Source organism: Schistocerca cancellata, chromosome 7, assembly GCF_023864275.1.
Source record: "Schistocerca cancellata isolate TAMUIC-IGC-003103 chromosome 7, iqSchCanc2.1, whole genome shotgun sequence".
Taxonomy (NCBI): domain Eukaryota; kingdom Metazoa; phylum Arthropoda; class Insecta; order Orthoptera; family Acrididae; genus Schistocerca; species Schistocerca cancellata.
This window is the reverse complement of record NC_064632.1, coordinates 359,494,646-359,517,044: the sequence shown is the minus strand read 5'-3', so window position 1 is coordinate 359,517,044 and position 22,399 is coordinate 359,494,646. Positions and strand designations below refer to the sequence as shown.

The window sequence follows — 22,399 nt, the reverse complement described above, 5'->3', positions numbered from 1 at the left end:
ATGGGTTAATAGTACACACTGTGAGGCATCAAGGAGTCGTCAATTTTGTAATGGATAGAAAGTTGTTGTTGTTGTGGTCTTCAGTCCTGATACTGGTTTGATGCAGCTCTCCATGCTGTGCAAGCTGCTTCATCTCCCAGTTCCTACTGCAACCTACATCCTTCTGTATCTGTTTAGTGTATTCATCTCTTGATCTCCCTCTACGATTTTTACCCTCCACGCTGCCCTCGAATACTAAATTGGTGATCCCTTGAACATGTCCTACCAAGCGATCCCTTCTTCTGGTCAAGTTGTGCCACAAACTTCTCTTCTCCCCAGTCCTATTCAATACCTCCTCATTAGTTATGTGATCTACCCATCTAATCTTCAGCAATCTTCTGTAGCACCACATTTCGAGAGCTTCTATTCTTTTCTTGTCCAAATTATTTATCGTCCATGTTTCACTTCCATACATGGTTACACTCCATACAAATACTTTGAGAAACGACTTCCTGACACTTAAATCTATACTCGATGTTAACAAATTTCTCTTCTTCAGAAACGCTTTCCTTGCCATTGCCAGTCTACATTTTATATTCTCTCTACATCGACCATCATTAGTTACTTTGATCCCCAAATAGCAAACCTCTTTTACTACTTTAAGCGTCTCATTTCCTAATCTAATTCCCTCAGCATCACCCGAGGCAACTCGACTACATTCCATTGTCCTTGTTTTGCTTTTGTTGACGTTCATCTTATATGCTCCTTTCAAGACACTGTCCATTCCGTTCAACTGCTCTTCGAAGTCCTTTGCTGTCTCTGACAGAATTACATTGTCATCAGCGAACCTCAAAGTTTTTATTTCTTCTCCATGGATTTTAATACCTACTCCGAATTTTTCTTTTGTTTCCTTTACTGCTTGCTCAATATACAGATTGAATAACATCGGGGATAGGCTACAACCCTGTCTCACTCCCTTCCCAACCACTGCTTCCCTTTCATGCCTCTCTACTCTTGTAACTGCCATCTGGTTTCTGTACAAATTTTAAATACCTTTTCGCTCCCTGTATTTTACCCCTGCTACCTTCATAATGTGAAAGAGAGTATTTCAGTCAACACTGTCGAAAGCTTTCTCCAAGTCTACAAATGCTAGAAACGTAGGTTTGCCTTTCCTTAATCTAGATTCTAAGATAAGTTGTAGGGTCAGTATTGCCTCACGTGTTCACATATTTCTACGGAATCCAAACTGATCTTCCCGGAGGTCAGCTCCTACCATTTTTCCATTCGTCTGTAAAGAATTCGTGTTAGTATTATCATCCGCGACTTATGAAACTGATTGTTCGGTAATTTTCACATCTGTCAGCACCTGCTTTCTTTGGGATCGGAATTATTATATTCTTCTTGAAGTCTGAGGGTATTTCGCCTGTTTCATACATCTTGCTCACCAGATGGTAGAGTTTTGTCAGGACTGGCTCTCCCACGGCCGTCAGTAGTTCCAATGGAATGTTGTCTACTCCGGGGGCCTTGTTTCGACTCAGGTGTTTCAGTGCTCTGCCAAACTCTTCATGCAGTATCGTATCTTCCATTTCATCTTCACCTACATCCTCTTCCATTTCCATAATATTGTCCTCAAGTACATCGCCCTTGTATAGACCCTCTATATACTCCTTCCACCTTTCTGCTTTCCCTTCTTTGCTTAGAACTGGGTTTCCACTTTGGTAAGCAAGAATTGTAAAGACGGGCCAACGCTTGAGGATTGTAATCATCTTCGAATATATGTCGGTTGTAGTAGTTACGCGAAGACCACCATCAAGCCAATGCGAAGACGAAAACGTCAACAAGCAATAAATTAACATGAGATGTTTACTTGACTCCAGTAACTTCATTTGAGAAAGTTACTGTAATTTTGTCTCTGGGATGTAATTGAAATTATGTACTTCAAAAATAGTTTTCCATTTTAAAGATTATTGGGACTAGTACTTACGATGTGTGTTTCGCTCATAATGTGATGGACTGGCGAACATGGGTCGCCAGTATTGCTTTACGTAAGTGTTCTGGGAGTAGGAAAAGTAGCAAAACTTCCTATCACAGCATGAGGGGTCATACGGAGATACGCGACGGAAATCTATGGATAGGGTATGTGCAGCAATACTGCGTGGCACAACAACAAGATCGCAGCAAAATGTACGGTAATATTTGACCCGTATCCCGGCCTGAAGTCGCACGTAAGGTCAAATTAATCTGTGCAAGAAATATGACCAAACAAAATTTATTCTGAATTCCGTTGCAGTATCATCGACTAAGAGAAAAAAAAATTTTTTTTTTTTCAAAATGGGTCCGAGATGTAACGAAATTAGCAAGATCACTAAACATACAGCACAAAACCAACTGCTACACCAGTTCCAGGAGAAGCTAGGGGTACAAGTTATCGCTGAAACAACCTGCTTTCGGTTACACAGTTACTTTTCTACTCCAGTTTCACCTGACTTAAAACCGTTCAAAGTAACAGGTTTCGGGAATTACCGATTGTAGTTTTTCAATTGCTGTTATTTCCAGTAATAATCGTAGTCTACCATCAAAGATTGAAAAATTCTAATGATGGTGAAGGTGTATGAGATAACACTCGATAAGGGATTGAGGCTCCGGCAGAAATCTGTCTCACTACCTCCAGCAAAGGTTTCGTGGATGAGGGAGACAGGCGTGGCAACGCGAGAGCGAAATACCACAAGCTGATTATTTTCCTACATAGTGACATTTGGATGGTATTAATTTTCGCCTTGAAGTAACCACTAAACTGAGGATTCTGTTATTATCCAAAGTTTATAGCACCTCAAATTGTGGGTATGTCAATCAAATTTAACTTCTCTTCCACGCAACATGGTGCATGTTTTCGCCTTATATGACGTAACAACAAGTTTGTTGTGCATCTTCCCGTTTTTAATCTTTTAAAGCAAGTGGAATGTTGGGCTTCATTGCTAATGCACTTCGTATAATACTTCCAAACTAGAGATGGTACCATTCTGCAATACGGCTGATATCCGAGGATGACAGCTAAAAACTACCATTTAGACCAGGCAGGAGGGCGGCAAGTCCTGCACACTGCACATACACACGTACCGTCTGACAGACAATGCCACACGGCAACAGTTACATTTCTCTCTCTGTAGTGATGTACCGATTCTTGTGTGTTTTTTGCTAGTTTACAACTGTACGCGATCTTACGCAAGAAGTGTTGATCGCTTCCCCAATTTCTATAACAACACAATACTTCAAAGCAAAGGAAATTTTACGAATAAACATCACTCATTTTTAAAAAAAAATTATGTGGAAACCAAAAATTTTTGCGCTGCTGCTATGGAAAATTGTTATGGCGGATTTTTTCCGGGTTATTAGTAAAAAATGAAGAACTACTTATAACAGAGATCGAACAAATACCTAGAAGTACCCGTTATTCAGAACTAAAGTGCCGGTATCGGATTTAACAGATCTGTTTTCCCATCCCTAAAAAGCCACAGCAGCTCGCAGGCATGTCATTTGGCGCCGACGCTATAGCGTTAACTACCTCTGGCCCACTTACCACCGGTGTTTACCGCAAGGAAACTGCCACTCGTGTGTAACGCACGCGTTCCTGACACTATCCCCTTCGCTCTCCAACAATACGCTTCTCGTGGAACAACCACAGTACACTTTAAATCTTCAATTAAATTTTTCCTCATTGCCTTTAAGAAGAATGGGTAGCTTTGAGAGATGAAACAGTGAAGGCAGCAGAGGATAAATAGGTAAATGTAAAAGTAGAACAACACAATAGGTATTGAATTTAACTGACGAAAGGAGAAAATTTAAAAATGCAGCAAACGAAACAGGCGAAAGTGAATACGAGAGATTGACAGGCAGTTCAGAATGATTGGACAGGAATGGTTAGAAGACAAATGTAAGGATTTAAAAGCACATTTTACTAGGGAAAAGACAGGTAGCGCCTACAGGAAAATTAAGGAGGGTTTGGGGAAAAGATAAGCGGCTGTACGACTATCAAGAACTTACATGGAAGACCAGTCCTAAGCAAAGAAGGGAAAGCTGAAAGGCAGGAGGAGTATATAAGACGGTTTATACAAGGGAGATGAATTTTAAGGCAACATTATAGAAAGGGAAGTGGACGTAGGTAATGATAAGATGGGAGATGTGATACTGCGAGAGAAATTTTACAGAGCTCTGAAAGATCTAAGTCAAAACAAGGCCCCAGGGTACACGATATTCCCTCAGAACAAATATTATATATATATATAACCTTGAGAGGGCCAGCCATGAGAAAACTCTTCCATCTGGTGTGCAAGACGTATGAGACTGGCGACATACCCTCCCTCAGACTTAAGAGGAATGTCTAATTCCAGTTCCAAAGAAAGCAGTTGCTTACCGGTGTAAAAATTACGTAACTATCAGTTTAATAAGTCAAGCATGCAAAATACTGACACGAGTTATTTACGGGAGAACGGAAAAACTCGTAAAAGCAGACCTCGTGGAAGATCACTTTGGATTCCAGAGAAATGTAGATACACGCAGGGCAATATTGACACTACGACTTACCTTACAAGATAGGTTAAGGAAAGAGAAACCTACGTTTACAGGAGTTGTAGAAATACTTTTGACGATGATGACTGGAATATTATCGTTGAAATTTTGAGGGTAGCAAGGATAAAATACAAATATAATTTATACAGAAAACATATGGCAGTTATAAGAGTCGAGGGACACGAAAGGGAAGCAGTAGTTGAGAAGAGAGTGAGACAGGATTGTAGCCTACCACTATGTTAATCTATATACTGAACAAGAACTAAAGGAAATCAAAGAAAAATTTGGAGCAGGAATTAAAGTTCAGGGAAAAGAAATACAAACCTTGTGGTTTGCCGACGACAGTGCAAATTCTTTTAGAGAAGCAAAGGACTTGGAAGAACACCTGAAAGGAATGGACTTTGTCTTGAAAAGAGGACATAAGATGAACATCAACAAAAGAAAAACAAGGATAATGGAATGTTGTCGAATTAAATCAGGTGATGCTGAGGGGAATTAAATTAGGAAACTAGAAACATAAAGTAGTCGATGAGTTTTGCTATTTGGGCCGCAAAATAACTGATGGACGAAGTACACAGGATATAAAATGTGGGCTGGCTATGGCAAGAAAAGCATTTCTGAAGAAGAGAAATTTGTTAGCATCCAATATAGATTTAAGTGTTAGTAACTCTTTTCTGAAGGTATTTGTCTCGATTGTAACAATGTATGTAAGTGAAACATGGACGATAAACAGCTAAGACAAAAAGAGAATAGAAGGTTTCGAAATGGGGTGCTACAAAAGAATTCTGAAGATTAGATGGATGGATCATATAAATAATGAAGGGGGTGCTGAACAGAGGTGGGGAGACAAGAAATTTGTGGCACAACTTGACCAAAAGAAGGGATGGACACATTCTAAGACATCAAAGGATCACCAATTTAGTACTGCAGGGCAGTCTGGGGGCGTAAAAATCGAGGGAGGCCAAGACATGAGTACAATAAGCAGATTCAGAAGGATGTATATTGCAGTAGTTATTCGGAGGTGAAGAGCTTGCACAGGATACAGTAGCATGGAGAACTACATCAAACCAGTCTCCTGACTGAAAACAGCAGCAACAACAACAAAGAACGTCAGAGTTTGGCCACTATTATACAAGCCGAACACACAATTCTTGTAAAGCATCACAAAATATCATCTCATCGAAGTAGCTCCATAGGTTCATAGTGGAAGAAAAGATGTTTAGCTGACGCTTTTTATCGCCGATCTCTGAACCTCTTGCGACAGCACATCAATTAGAAAAAGTGCTCCACCATTAACAACTGACAAATAGAAGCCTCACTGACTAAGTTCACTGCGTCTAAACTTCGTACAACTGTTGTAAGTGTTGTTTGCTAAGTTCACCAAACCATGTCCAGCGACTAATCAGTACATTACCCAACAATATCCATGTGTCTTATTTTGAACAGCAAGAAATCTTATATCCACCCAATAAATCTAAAAGTTAGATATCTAAAATTCTGGACTACAAGAGAGCTACGACACTTTTGTATTATAAAACTACAGAAATATGCGTACTTACTAATATCGCATCTCGAATATTCTTCTTGATGTCTTCTATTTTCTGCCTCTTCTCTCTGTAAAGAACGGAAAACAAAAATTATTGAAACTGATACAGCTAACGGCTGGAGTTTTTGCGTAATAAATGTGTATCTGAAGGTGCCAACTTTTTTGAAAATTTTCATGCAGGTAACAATCCGACAGACATTACAAATAACTCTTAATCCCGTATGAAAATACGTTTCTTCGAGGAAGTAAGCGTCACTGCAGTAGCCTCTGCATTCAAAACACTTGGTACTGAAGCACTAAATGATTCAATCGCTCTTGCGTCCTCAAAACATCCCAATTGACAGTCTGCAGACGAGGCCTGCAAAACCATCAGTGAAAAAAATGCTACCTTATGTTAGCGAGGATAGTAAAGAATAGCCGAGCGAAAGTAAGGTCTGTTCTCAGGACAATAACAGGCGAAGGTTCTACGTGTAGAAAACTGTTTCCAAATATTTGGAAACCATATTCCTTCAGATTTATTCTCTTTTTCAACTAGGAAGTGTATGTCAAACATCTTCAGAACTATGTATCTACTAACTTCTTGCAAAATTAATCCGTTTTATTATGACGTTTCACACATCGTTTACATAAAAGCTTGTTTGAATTCCGTATATGTTACGACTTTCCTTCGCATAAAGTGTACACGGTAGCATTATTTTATATTCAGATGTGTGGGCGTATCCCCTGATGAGAGAGCAGAAATCACTTGAACAGAAACTCGTGCACTACGCTCGACGGATGATAAAAGCTTTCTTGCCAGATCTTGGTTAGAAGCCACTGTTCTCTTAAATGAAGCCACCTACTTTTGTTCTCGACATGGTTGTTCGGAAAGGAAAAATAAAATTACGAAACACAAAATCATTTCCCGTTTTTTGATCCATCAGAAACTCCACGACCGATGTTCTCAAGAAGTAACCTACCACGATGATTTCTTTTCCGGTTTACACAAAAGAAAAAAGTTACAGTCAACAAGAAACAATCTCACTCTGCACCATCCTTCCAAACATCTTGAGTGAATTAAGACTCAAGAGCGAAATTGCTGTGACGGAACTCTGCGCTTCTAGACGACAGGTAAATTACGCCTCTGAGCAGATTAATACGTGCGTACTTCAGTAGTTCACTCTTATGGACAAACCAACGAATCACTGTGGATTAAAACTGAATACTGAGTAGCGCGCTGCAAATTCAATTAACAGATCACTTCCTTCGCCAAGTTACTAGGAATAATGACAGTACAGTCAACCACATGGCAGTCAGTAGGTAGCACATAAGAGACCACGCAGTATTTGGGCCAAAGTTCGTGGAGTTTGAACCACTTGACGCCGCTGAAGGCTAGAGAAGACTAAATAACATCTAATCGCCAGGAAAATATTTTCGGGTCGACAAAAGTATCATGTGCTAAACAGTAAACCGACAGTCGATTTGTAAGAGTGCAACGAGATGTATTCCCTGTCAAACACGTGAAAGTTTCTAAAGAAAGATCACTTAAGACAAAGATCAGTTTCAGTGTCCTGACATGCACATATAATCGCACTACAGTGGATAGATCCTTTCCCCATTGTTTCACAAACCTACTTAATAGACACTAGCAAATTTTGTAGCTAAACAATAAAACAATCAAAGCGGTAATAGCCTCTTTCATTTGCTAATCATTAATAACGTTCAAGTCCAAAGTTATCCGTATAAAATATCATTAAAAAACATAGGAACTAAGGTCCCGCGCGTTTGTAGCATCAGACTGGTTGGGGCAGCTAATTTTTTCATAGCACCAAACGAATAGATAAAGAATCACAATTTATGATGGAGCACGATCGTAATTTCTGGAAATGGCTCACAGACTCTGAAGTTATTTATTATACTGAGCTCACATTGGAACCTGTTGGCAGACGGTTACATAACTATCTGGTATGTAACATCGAAGCCCAAAAACAGACTTCAGCTCCTGTCTGAGCTGTCAGCCACAGATTTCAGTTTCTGTCGGCAGCGACAGGAGCTCTTAATCAAGAAGATTCGCTGCATTATGGAAGCTACGGCTCCAGCGAGGTTTCCATACTTTATTCAAGCATTTAGCCTATAACACTGTGAAAAGTCTTTAAGCAATAGCGTGCAAATTGTAAATTTAACACACTGACAAATTTCCTCTTAATACATTGGTGAAATGTTTAAGCTATATTAAAAACAGTAGGGCATTATGAGTCGCCGCGAAAGTCAAAAGTGCGTCAGAGCCCCAGTACGGTGGAAGTCATGATGATCCTTGTGTACGACTATGATGGTGTTGTCCTACCGCATTACCTTCCTCCACGGCAGACGGTCAATCAACAGTATTACTGTTCCTTTTTGGAGCATCACCTGCAACCAGCTTTGCGAAAGAAGCGGCGACACTTTCTGCGCAACCCACCCATCATTTTCCACGACAATGCGCGGACGCATACAGCGCAGCTGTGGCTGCTCTGCTCAGTCGATGGGACTGGGAAGTACTGTACCATCCACCATACTTCCCGGACTTAAATCCTTGTGACTTTGATTTGATTCCGAAGATGAAGGAACCACTGCGTGGCATTCGCTTCAGAACTGTTCCAGAGATTCGATAGGCAGTAGACCGCTCCATTCGCACCATCAACAAAACAGGCTCTGCTAATGGTATACTACGCATTCCACATCGCTGGCAACGAGCTCTACGCAACGCTGGTGACTACTTTGAAGGACAGTAACAGGCGCAAACATGTATCTCTTTTGTATCGGTTGTGAATAAATAGTTGCCATTATTTAAGTTCCAATCCTCGTATTAAACTGAAATGGCTGCAGGTGATCTTAACAAGGACAGACAACCAACGACCGACAAAAGCAATCCACAGGAAACTGCGCACCGCAAAATAACTGCTATACAGAGGGGATGGAGGAGTTAAAGAGTCGCGTCGGTAACATCGAAAGACTATCTAAATTCTATAAAGATGAAGGAGTAAAGTCGGTCGTGCCCTCTTCGAAGGAATAACTCCAGCATTCTTGCGAAGTGTTTTTCGGAAACTACGATAAACCTAAATCTCAAAGGGTAGATGGGGACGGAACTTTTCCCTAACGCGAGTACCAATCACTTCAACACTTCGCTCGGTTCTAACCGAGCAATTTTAACGAAACGCGGCAACACTGCCACAGATAGAAACGTGATTGTAGACCTACTTCAAATGCAACAATTGACTTGGAAGAGCCTCCAGGTAGATACAAAATACCTGAGAGCGCGGAAATGTAAAGACAGTTTAGGGTTGCTCTATTGCGGAGTGCCACAGCACACAATTCCCAATCACCTGCAGCTTTTGCGAACCGGCTCATGCTTTATGTGCGCAGTAACTTGTCTATGAATCGGCTGAGACACGTGTTCCTCCCTTTCTTGAGTGATTCAGAAATCCACATTCCAGCAGGCTGTCGCCCAATTTTTCGTAACTTACTTGCTACTTTGGTGTGTAATGTTTCTAGAAGAAAAAATACTTCGAGCAGCGTTGACAGGAAGGTTCCAGCATTCCAACATTGCAATAAATAACCAGGTTCATTCTTAGGACGGATACTCCCAAGAGTGATGGCCTGTTACAGGCGGCCATGTCACACTTCCCATTGAAATGAAATGAAATGATCGTACGGCATTTATTGGCCGGGTTATACCTCTCGGGGTTCGGCAGCCGTATTGCAAGTGTTTTCAGTTTACGCCACTTCGGCGACTTGCATGTCAATGATGATGGACACATCACCCAATCCCCTGCCGGGAATCGAACCCGAACCCCCTTACGTGGTAAGCACTAACGCTACCGCTGCGCTACGGAGGCGGACACACATTTCCCATTTACACTGTGGCAACAAAAGTCGTGGGATACCTCCTAAGATCGTGTCGGATCTCCTTTTGGCCAGTGTAGTGCAGCGATTAACATAGGGTGAACTCAATAACGTTGCAAGTCCCCTACAGAATTACTAAGCCATGTTGTCTCTATAGCCTCTCATAATTGCGAAAAAATTTAGCGGCGTAGGATTTTGTGCACGAATTGACCTCTCGATAATGTTCCATAAATGTTCGATGGGATTGACGTCGGCCGATATTGGCAGCCAAATCATTCGCTCGAACTGTCCAGAATGTTCTTCAAATCAATCACGAACAACTGCGGCTCGGTAACATCGCTGTAAGGGAACTTAAGTCCATGTCTGCAAACAGTCTCCTAACCGTCTCCGTGAACCCTACCATCAGCTCTTACCAACTGAAATGGGGAGTTAACTGACCAGGCCACAGTTTTCCGGTCGTGTAGAGTCCAATCGATTTGGTCTCGAGCCCAGGAGGCGATGTCGTGCTGTTACCAAAGGCACTCTTGTCGGTCGTCTGCAGCCATTGCCCATTAAACACAACATTTCCTGCATTTTCATAAAGGATACGTTCGTCGTATGTCCCACATTGATTTATGCGGTTGTTGCACACAGTGTTGCTTGTCTGTTACCACTGACAACTATACAAAAACGCCGCTGCTCTGATTCGTTAAGTGAAGGCCGTCGGCTTTGTGTTGTCCGTTGGGAGGGGTAATGTCTGAAATCTGGTTTTCTCGGCACATCCTTGACACTGTGGTTTTCTCGGAATATCGAATTCCCCAACGATTTCCGAAATAGAATGTCTCATGAGTTTAGCTCCAACCACCATTCCACGTTCAAAATCTGTTAATTCCCGGCGTGCGGCCATAACCATGTCGGAAACCTTTTCACCCTAATCACCTGATTACTAATGACTGCTCCGCCAAATGCACTCCACCTTTATTTATAGTTCACGCGGTACTACCGTCATCTGTACATGTTCACATCGCTATTTCATGATTTGATACCTCAGTACATGTAGTACTGGCTATTTTCTGGAGTTTTCTTTGTCTCGCAGACAGAGGTAGACGAGAAAAATAGAGGCTGTTATGCGGCACCATTCGCGGAAAAGTTACAGTAGTTTTAATCGCTTTATACACATTTAAATATTAGTTTTGAAGTGTGCCCCAATTTTCCGTGTGTATTTTAATCACAAAATGCTTAAAAAATTTTAATTTTTTTCATTTACATTAGGGTTGTTTGAAAACTTTGCATTCGGGAGAGACAGGTGCTATATATGCTACAACATTAAATTCAGTAGCGAAGGAGTACCTGACGCAAACAATTAGGCAATGCTCAGAGGAAATACATTTCAAGAAAACTAAATGATTTCCCTTTCGTATAAATTATGAGTTTTCATCCATTTAATTATTAAGACACTCATCCACACCAAAACGACTTTTGAAGTGGTTGCACTTGGAGAATTTAGTGAATGTAGGATTTTTATCAATGAGGTCACATAACAATAAAAGAAAATCACCTTTTTGTCATTCTCTTCACTTATACTCTGTATAATTACACTTAGGAATTATTTATACAGAATAACGGTTCTCATAAAATCGTAATGTAACACGTTTCTATGGTGGGCAGCGCTGCCAATAATCCACTCCTCTACTATTATCGTCACCTTCGGTCACGCTTACGTCTAGATCTAGATTACAATTCTGAAAACCGAAGTGCTTGCCTGAGGGCTCATCTAATCACCCTCACACTTTTTAACGACCGTCCCACTATTGAACGGCACCCCGGAGAAACGAATACTTCAATCCTTCAATGCGTGATCTGATTTCTCTTATCGCAATTATCTTTTCTTCCTAAGTAGGTGGGCGTCAACAAAATATTTTCACATTTTGAGGGAAAAGTTTAGTGATTGAAATTTCGTGAGAAAACCTCGCCGCAACAAAAAAAGCCTTTGCTTGCACGAATACCACTCCGACCATCGTATCATATCGGTTACACTTTCTCCCTTATTTCACGATCACACAAAACGAGCTTCCCCAGCTTTGAACTCTTTAGATGTCCTCTGTCAATCCTACCTGGTAAGGATCCCAATGCCACGTAACAATGCTTCAGAAAAGGGCGGCACTCTCTTAAGTAGATTTTTTGTATCTTCTAAGTGTATTATCAATAACCTGCAGTCTTCGATCGCTGTCTATAGCCCCGTCGCGGTTAGATCAACCTCCAATAAAAACAGTTCATTGGCGTACGATGCATACCTGCAGGTGAAGCGAAGTGTTTGCTACTACCACTGGCAAACTTAGGTTTCCGGAGTTTGTCGTGAGAAGTACCTGTGAAGCTTGCTCGTAAGAACGACTGCGGTTAATGTCCCGTCGACATCGACGTCATTAGAGACGGAGGACAAGCTCGGATCGTGTCAAGGATGGGAGAAAAATTAAACAGTGCCCTTTCGAAGGAAACTTCCTGGCATTTGCCTACAGCGATTCAGGGAAATCACGGAAAACCTAAATCAATTTGTTCCGGTATTACTGGAAGTAGCCCGTGCTTTGTGAACTTCCACTCCACACCCTTGGTTTCACTGTTTCATGTCTACACCATTAAGTTAGTTGGAGAAATTTCCACACGGAATGCAGGTGGTGGTACTTCGAAAACGGTAGGTTGCTCTTTCACCTACAGAACCTAAAGAGCATTGCAGATTGCCAACCATACTTCTGCACTGAAATTCTAACAACTGGATTTTTCTTAGGATTCCTTTAACAGATGAACTCCGTTCAAGAATAGAATCAGCCTACGGCGATCCGAAAATTTTAGTCTCTTTCAGAAGCTAAACACGCACTTTAATTTCTCTTCAATCGTTAATTACGTGATAGAGTTTAGCGTCCCATACACGAAAAGGTCATTAGCGAAAGCTCAGCCAACGAGCCTAGTTAACAGAGTTAACGGATGGGGACTCTTAGCATGCGGTTGCTAACACAAGGTAATGCAACGCTTGAACGGTTTCAGCATAATTTTAAAGCACAATAAACAAGCCACAATGTACAATTTAGCTCATGGGTAGGCAACCGCTTTTATCTACCGCCAACCTTTTTTTATCTGTGTTAATAGTAAAATTTTCTAACCTCCCACCGGTATTTATAAATTAGGGAAGTCAAAGTTAAAACATAATAATAATTACTTACTACAAACTTTATTACTATTTCATAAAGTTTTGGCAATGTTTTTACAAAAATTACCGTCTACCATGAAAGCTGCACGGTAGAGGGCGGAGGGACTAGGCTGACCACACTGATATAGCCAGAAAAGAGTGCACTTTGTTTATCCCCTCGATGCAGAGTACAAGTTGCCTTTGACAATTAGCCGTTTCCCGAGGGTGAACTGACTTCCAACTTAAAATTTTATACGTCGTGTTCATCAGGAAATGAAGCTTTCACTCTCCACCAAAGTGTGCACTGTCTTTGAACTTCCTGCCGGACCGGGAATCGAACCTGGAACTGAATTTCGTGCGCAACGCTCTTACCGACTGAGTTACCTGGACACGACCCGTATCACCTTTACCTCTGGTGGTACCTCACGCGTACTTCCTAAACTTCACGGAAGCATACCTTGCTTAACTAGTAGTTTGGGAAGAATTAGAGTTTCGGTGTTTTACGTAAGGCTAGAAAATACCTATGCCTTTGTGTATAGCACTGAAATACAGCATATTACGCCGCAATGTACGCCAAAATGCAAATTTTGTGTTTAAAAACCGTGTCTCTGAAAAATACAAAAAAACATCACACAACAGAGGCCAGACTCTCAAACGGTGGGTTAAATATGTCATTTTACAGTACATTACGTGCTACCGACATGGTGTTGCAGACATAAATCAAGACTTTAGCACTCAATTTATCTTAGTGCCATGATCTACGCTGGATGTTTCACAAAGCATTTGAAGAAAGAAATGGATGAACATTTTATCACTTATACAGTCAGAAAAAAATTAAGCTATGTTGCTTTGATGGTCGGATATAATCTCTTAATTATACTAAAGACGACTGCAACTTTGCACAATTTCAAGCTTACCCTACTTATATGATGCCACGCCAAACTTGGGGAACAACTATGCAAGCCGCAACGCTGAGTCGTGAAGCAAAACTCTAATCTGCCGGGCGGAGCTCGGCTGACCACGGTGCTGTTTTTTAGTGTTATCGCATCCGGGGGCCGGTATATACACTTCGACTTGTGTTTTCTTCATGTAGAGACAATTTGCAGCGTCGTTCCTACAAAAGATGCGTGCTGCAACTTGGCAAGCTGTGAATCTGCGACTTTAGATAAACATCATCGTGGTTCTTAGAACACCACCGCCTTACTCTTCCGCCACTACATATTAAACTACTGCTTATAAAAGAGTTAAAAGAGTTTGTTAAAGCTTTAGATAGGAATGGCGATTGTTTCAAATATATTTGTCAATTATTTCCAGGTCGCAGTACAGAAAAGTTAAGAGCAGTAATTTTTGATGGGCCAAAAATCCGTACTCTTATAAACAACGATGATTTCACAAACCACATGACAAGTTGAATGATAAGAATGGACAAGCTTTGTATTAGCTGTCAAAATTTATTTAGGGATTCACAAAAGCTGAAGAATATTGCGAAGTAGTAGACAATATGCTCCAGAATTTCTAAAAACTATGAAATGTCAAGAGGAATGGTTCCACCAGAACATCAAGATTATGGAGGAAAGATATCAAGGCCGTGGGGTCGCCATATGATGGCAGATACTGCAGGAACTTGCAGAGAGACTGTTCGGACCAAAAATACAGAAGAAAATCCCATACAAAATGTTTTTTCTTAATTCTTATTGATATGTTTTTATAGTTATAATTAATTTTATTACTTTCGGTATTACTTATAGCAATTTGTTTGTTTGAAATCATTCGGTAACTTTCATTTTAAAGTTTTAAAAATATTCTCTTTTTTGTAATTTAATTTCCAATAAAATGGATTGCCTTTATCTCAAAAAGTAGTGTCAATTCTACAAAAATATTATTTTCGTATTCAGCAGACCAAAAAATAACTGAAATTGATTAATACATCCCATGCGGCAGAATCAGTGTTACCCTGTGTTTACCCGTCTTTCGAGCGTCGAGTAAGAGTTTGTAATAAATTAGTCAAGAACAAAATACAAGTAACATCAACAGTCGCGAAGACAAGCGAAAAAAAAGAAAAAATCAACCAAATCGGTCGGGCCATTCTCAAGTGACCTTCCACAACCGATTTCAATTTGACTTTTCCGGTGTTTTTTCCGGAAAACTGTCTTTCATAGAAACCTTGTCCTGAAAACTGTGAACACAACAAAGCAAAAAATCAACCAAATTTGTCAAGCCATTCTTAACTGATGATATTTCATGCAAGCGGTAACTGATGCTGACTTCTGACTTTTCCGTTAGAGTTTCCAAAAAAATGCTATCATACAAACCTTATCCTGACAACAACGAACACAACAAAAAAATGAACCACATCGGTCACGCCGTTCTTAGGTGGTGATCTTTCATACGCGTGGCATCTGATTTTTATTTATATAGATAGTACACATATACATAATGCCTACGAGAAGGAAGAGCGTTATTTTTTAAAAGACGACGTCGGAAACGACGTTGATTATCAGACTCAACTCGCAATCACCCTACGCAAACATCACAGGAGCCAAGTCTCACCCGTCTCATTGGGATGATGGTAAGTCGGTCAATGTTGGTAGTTCAGGCTGTAGCGCCCGCGACAGCTGACTTGCCTACAGAAGCTCCCGCGACTTCTCTTGGCGCAAGAATAGTACCACTACCACGTAATTCAGCGAGGGACTACGAGGCGTGTCTATTAGTGCTGACCACCAACTACAATAAATCTGCGTCCACGCATATACGGTACTACGGAGAGTGTCCTACGGCCGTGACAGGTGCATCTACCTGCATATTCAACATGTACAGATATTTCGAGTGTGAGTCAAAACGTCGGAAAAAGTGGTAGCAACGTCTGCTTCGCGATTAACAGCCGCTTGACAGTGCCTTAAAGAGCCTGCAGCAAAGAAATCTTGACGCCACTGTCGCTTCCAACCAGTGACTTTCCGACGAATGGTCTCACCTTCTTCAAAGGATGCCCATCCAGGTTCATATAGGACAAATCGCTAAATCAGTCTGGGGAAGGGGGAGGAGGGAAACAAGTCTGAGCAGTACAGTATATGCTCCAGAAATATCTCCTGCTTTTATCTAGCAGCTGTGAGGGCGTGCATCTACAAGAACCACGCCCACTGTCAAGAGTTAAGGTTGTTTGTGGCATACGGCCTGTCGCAGTTCCTGTAGAATAGTACAGCAGGAGCCGGTACCAACAGTCTCACAAAGAAGGTTAGCATTTCGGCAGCACGATATCCCGCATGTCCCGAACAAGTCACCATAACTATACGCACTGGCGGAACCGCAGCGAATTTTTATTCTGCTGGGAGGTGGAGGGAGGCTTTCATTCCAAGTGCGATTGTTCTGACTGTTTGGCAGTGGTAAACAGGTAACTCGCTTCCTGCAACTATCCGCATTAGGGAATTATCGACGTCACTTAACCATTTCAGACTATAAATTTTTCTGGATAAAGGAAAATTTTTCTTTATGTGGTAATGTCTTAGGTGATTTTTTACTGACTTTAGATGCAAGACTTATACAAAAATACGTACCCGTTTTCAAAACGCGCTTTCTAGATTTGGCTTCATTTTATGTGCTAAAATACCTAATGAAATATTTTCTATTGTAATAAATAGTAAAATGAACGTTAAATAATTACCACGCAGTATAACAATAACAATATTGAATTATACAGTGTAATATAGCGAACCAACCACATCCGTGTATTCTGGTGGTCACGAGATTCTGCGCACTGCTACACTCACTCGCTGATAATTTCACAGTGATGCCCAACAGTTGGCGGCATTTGCGCATGATGGAAAGGTTGAAGGTTCACAAATGTGTACCTTAGGTTTCCATTGCGGAAGAATACTTCTTTTGCAACTAAGACAAAGTAAAACTTAATGTACACAATTTTAGCCAGAGGGTTAATACCATTAGGTAAATTATGGATGAGGCATTTCGTTCCGTTTGTGGTCTGGAGCCAGCTGGCAGAGGATCCAACACGCACCACGGTTGTTCAAGAAGATGGAAGGGGTTAAGCGCGAACTACGTAGGACACGCGGCACATCTTCGAGTGTGTCACACAATGATCTGCACGGGTTATTTCTTCCACACACTGCAACGTGACATCACTCGAAAGTTCTAAACAGAGACCAGTATGCCCCATGTTTGGAATTCTTTCTCGTCCTTGAAAATTCCTCAATACAATGGAATACAGTTTTGTGTGAAATACAGGTCTCGTCACATACGGAACGCTTTTTATAATGAACGTCCGATGTGGAAAGTCGCTATCCTAGTCGGAAACAACCGGTAGAACATCTGTTATCTTGCTTTGGCAACAGTTCTGTATACTAACCGCTGCCTGCAGAAAACTGTGTACCGTCTAGCTTCCATACGACCATCAAAAAACATGTATGCGCGACATGCAGCATTCTGAAATTTGTGACTTATTTATTGACTCATTCTCGAACTAAAGAGTGTTTCAGTTCACCCGTACCGTAATCGGCGATATCTCGTCTAACCATCAGATAGGACCTCTCGAAAAGTACGAAGTCATCAAATCGCTAGTATTATCTGAAAGGAGGCATGGGATCTGAGGGCATTACAGCACTATTATATCTTACCTAATACCTGAAAGGCGCTGCCTGTCCATACGCCGGCCACATATGTAGGGTATATGGGTGCGCCTCCAGATAGAGCATCAAAAGTGTGTCAACACAACGACCAACGTATGGCACTCAACAGTACGTGTGGAACGTCTATGTTTCTCAAATGTACAAACACTGGTCCCTTATATCGAATGTCTTTTCTTTGCGAAAGTCATTTTTTTTAAATTGAAAAAGGGCGGACGCATATAGTTCGAAATGCCTAATTGTAGGATGTGTATTTTATCACCTCTAACAAATGCTTGTCTTAATATACTGTAAAATTCCCTCCATGGTGACTCAGTCAGCTCTCAAGAAGTTACAGATCATTCATAAATTAAATCGATGTACGCGGAATAAAACAGAGATCCCGGCAACATTTAGGAAAGTGCTCACTTTCGTCTCAGAACTCATTACATAGTGATTTTCCAGGCACTTTATGTTACGTAAAGGTATTTATGGGTACTGAAAAAACTGACTCCGAACACTATTTCCTTAAAGATTTACAAATGGGCAGCACTATAATAACTGAATGTCAACTATAAAGAATAGAAAAGAAAATTGAGAAACTGTTAAGATGACAGTTTGGCTTTAGGAAAGGTAAAGACACCGGAGACGCAGTCCTGGCGATGCACTTGATAATGGAAGCGAGACAAGAAAATCAAGACATTTTCCAAGGATTTGTCGGCCTAGAAATAGCGATAGGCAAAGTAAAATGGTGCAAGATTTTCGAAATAGGAAAACACGAATAAACCTACACTACTTTCCAGAAAAGATATTCCTTGGGACAAAAATTTCATCAATTTCGTCTCGTCTCCTGACTGGTGTGACGCTGCCCACCACGAGTAAAGTTGTTACTAACAACACCGGAAAGTTTTCGATAGATTTACTTCAAAATTTTACACGATACTCTAATAAACATTCAAACGGACATAGGCTGCAATTTTTTTAAACAACGATGCATAGGTTTTTTGTTAAAACAATCTGCGAAACAGCAAATGGTGTGCTGAGAAAATGTGCGGTTTCGTTTTCTTTATCACATTCAGTTGTAACTATGATAGCCGGGCATTTAAACTATTAGTCAAAGTGTTTCTACGCAAATATGTGCTTTTTTCTTCCTCTCAATCAGTATTAAGAGAAAAAAAGGAAAAAAAAGGAAGTTGTATTTATGTGTTCTTGGCTTTTCGAATACTAAGCAGGGGATCTAAATCGTCCGAAGCTTTGTAATTCTACCCGTTCGCAGATTAAAACTGCTATCCTCACAGATCCAGCATTGGGAGAGAGAGATGTCTTTTATTCTGTGTATCAATGATCCCAACCGATTAACCTATTCATTTTAAGCGACTTCATTTTCCAATCAACGTTTCGTTGCCCGTAACAATACACAAGGCTCAAGGTCAGAGAGAGAGAGAGAGAGAGAGAGAGAGAGAGAGAGAGAGAGAGAGAGAGAGGGGGGGGGGGGGAGAGGCAGAGGACATTGGACAAGAGAAAGTGGGGGGGGGGGATAGAAGAGAAAGGTAGAAGGGGGAGGTGCACATAAGGAGGTGCAAAGAGGAGGTGAAGATGTGTAGGGAGGAAGCGAGGCAGAGGCAGAAAGCAGGATTTCCACACACAAATCGCATTACCGGCTTCATCAATTTACAATATTTACAAGAACCAAAATGGAATAATCAGACTGGAAGACCAAGAACAAAGTGCTAGGGTTAAAAAGGAGATAAGATAGGGTTGCAGTCTTTGCCAACTGTTCAATGTCTAAGTCGAAGAAACATTGACGGAAATAAAAGTTCAGAAGTAGAATTAAAAATCAGGGTCAAAGGATATCAATCACAAGATTCGCTGATAACATTGCTATTCTCAGTGAAGGTGAAGAATTACGACGTATGTTGAATTGAATTAACAGTCTAATGAAAACAGGGTACAGACCGAGGGATTGAACGGATATAGGAGAAACTTAACATCAAAAATGGTGATCACAAAGTAGACGAAGTTAAGGAATTCTAGCTATCTTGGAAGCGAAATAACTCACGGCGGATGAAACAAGGACGACATAAAAAGCAGACTAGTATAGAGAAATCTACTATTATCAAATATAGGCCTCAATTTGAGGAAGAAATTTCTGAGAACGTACGTCTGTAGCACAGCATTTTATAGTAGTGAATCACTGACTGTAGTAAAACCGGAAAAGAAGACAATCGAAGCAGTTGGAATGTGATGCTACAGATAAATGTTGAAAATGAAGTGGACTGATAAGGTAAGGAATGAGATGGTTCTCAGAATCGTGGAAGATAAGAACATGTGGAAAACAATGACAAGAAGGGACAGAATGATAGAGTTGTGTGTTAAGACATCCCCAAATAACCTCAACGGTACTGGAGGGGAAATGCAGAGGGTAAAAACTGTTGGGGAAGAAAGCGACTGGAATACACACAACAAATAATTGAGGATCCAAATGCTACTCTGAGATGATAAGGCTGGCAAAGGAGACGTTCTAGTGGCGGACAGCCGAAACCAGTCAGGAAACGAGACGAAATTAAGCGATGAAATTTTAGTGCCAAGGAATTTCTTTTCTGGAAGTATCAAAGCTACCCCAAATAGGCACAAGAATGAATGCAATGGTTTATGCAATATAAGACACCAGCAATGACAAAGCTGCATGAAAGAACATAGCTTTTAAATGGCTTTTAATGTTACTACACTATGTGCACCGAGTGAAGTGGCGCAATGATAAAGACATCGAGCTCATATCCGAAGAAGCAGAGTTGTTCGCTTCCGTTCCTACCCCATGATTATGGTTTTCGGATGTTGGAACTCATTTCATTTAAAGGACTTGTTCCTTTACCTTGGCCCCGTAGACTTCGCCCTTAATTCTTATGTAACCAATTTAAACCACAAATAAGGTCCTAAATATCGATTAAAAGGTAAACTATGAGTTCCTTTCCGTCCTTTTGTACAAAGTACACACACACACACACACACACACACACACACACACACACACACACACACACACTGTGAAGCACAATGAACCGTCAATCGGCCCGCATGGCTCTACGAAGGCGACGTAACGCCCATTCGTCAAACACGTGTGGTAGTCCTGTGTGGCGATTTACATGTGTAGAAACATAGTCGCTGTTACAATGAAGTCATCACTACGCCACGTTTGAAGTCGGCTGCAACTTACTGCCATTTTCACTATATGACAGTCTGTAACAGACTGCTCAGAAATAGCACTCACACTCGCGCCTTACGCAACATTCGCCGCAAAATTCGGGCATCTAACTTAGCACGTCTTCAAATGGGAAAACCTTTCGTGCGATTTTTGGTCACTTACGTTTATATTCTTGGGCGAAAAATTTGAGTCAACACATAAATCCATTTCACCATACAAGAATCTGAATTTCGTAAAGTTTGGAGATCAAATACGCCACACGTCATCGGCGCATGTAATATATATAAGAATTTAAATAAACCATGCCATGAATTATACACATTCCACAACGATTTTAAAAGAAACACCTCCTTTCATTAAAATACATCTTTCAGTGCTGTAAGATCTAAACAGTTGGCGGACATCATAAGCTCAAAACAGTTCACTCCTGAAGCTTCTAACACAAAAACTTAGAATAGCGTATGGAAAGCAGCAACACAAAAATTAAAATATTTGAAAAACGCTGATGCAGAGAGGATTGTGTACCTGTGGCAGGCAAAGCACTAAGTTGGACCGCGCGTTACATTACGGCCATGACGTCAATGGACACTGGCGTCCTTCCGGAGGTGGTTCGTGACGCGGGCCTAACTAGTCGCATTAACCGTCAGGTAATAATAAGCGCACCTAAGGTAGTGGCTCAAGGTCGGTACTCGCTCTCTTCCCGGCTCCATGTGAAGGCAACAGTTTAGATTCTTTCTGCCTACCTCACGGGTTCCCCGGAACGGTGCCAGGCTAGAGAAACTCAATTACAGCGGGCATACTGCTAATAACGAGTAACATAGTATCGCAGCTGGCAGTTTCTTCGAACGCACTGGAGATGATGCAGAAAGAATCGCAGAGAAGTTTTCCTAACGAAGTATATACGCTCACTAAGCAAAAGAAAGTCATGAAAAACACTAATCATTCCCGAGAAGCAAAATATTAATCGAAAATAAACCCTGGCATGAATATGGAGAAAAGCCACTATCTCAGTCACGCAGACACACTTTATACATCTCGAATTTATTGATATCTTCGTTTCCTTCCTGGAGAATTTTTTTTAGAAAAATTAAGTGTCTGTTTTCTGCATTCTATACATGCTGTGTCTAAATGAATCAAGAAATATTCGATTAGTGACAACGTGCTGAGTACCACAGCGAAAATAATTTACTTCTTACTCTGATGTACGTATGACCACCTCATCCCACTTCCTCTTTTACACACAATGGCGTCGAACTGTAGTGAAAGAACTGACACCTTTTACCGCCTGCGTCGATTCCAACGCTTGCCGTTTATTGTGAAACCAGACAGCCACGCAAAAAAGATAAAATACTAGGAATTAATAAGCAAATAAATAATTAGAAACAGTTGGCTAATCTACTCCGTAAAGATTGGTTTGAACACCACAGCGCTTTACTACGCGTGATCCTGCTGGACGTGATAGGCGTTGCCTT

The 22,399-nt window shown here is 41.0% G+C and overlaps 1 protein-coding gene across 1 annotated transcript in view; it reads right to left on the bottom strand.

The window, feature by feature from the left end:
* Window positions 1–22,399, bottom strand: part of LOC126092548 (guanine nucleotide-binding protein G(s) subunit alpha) — a 409,638-nt gene that overhangs the window by 241,285 nt on the left and 145,954 nt on the right. The window contains exon 4 of the mRNA XM_049908206.1: window positions 6,105–6,159. Coding sequence (XP_049764163.1) covers window positions 6,105–6,159 — 55 coding nt within the window. The remainder of the gene's footprint in view (window positions 1–6,104; window positions 6,160–22,399) is intronic.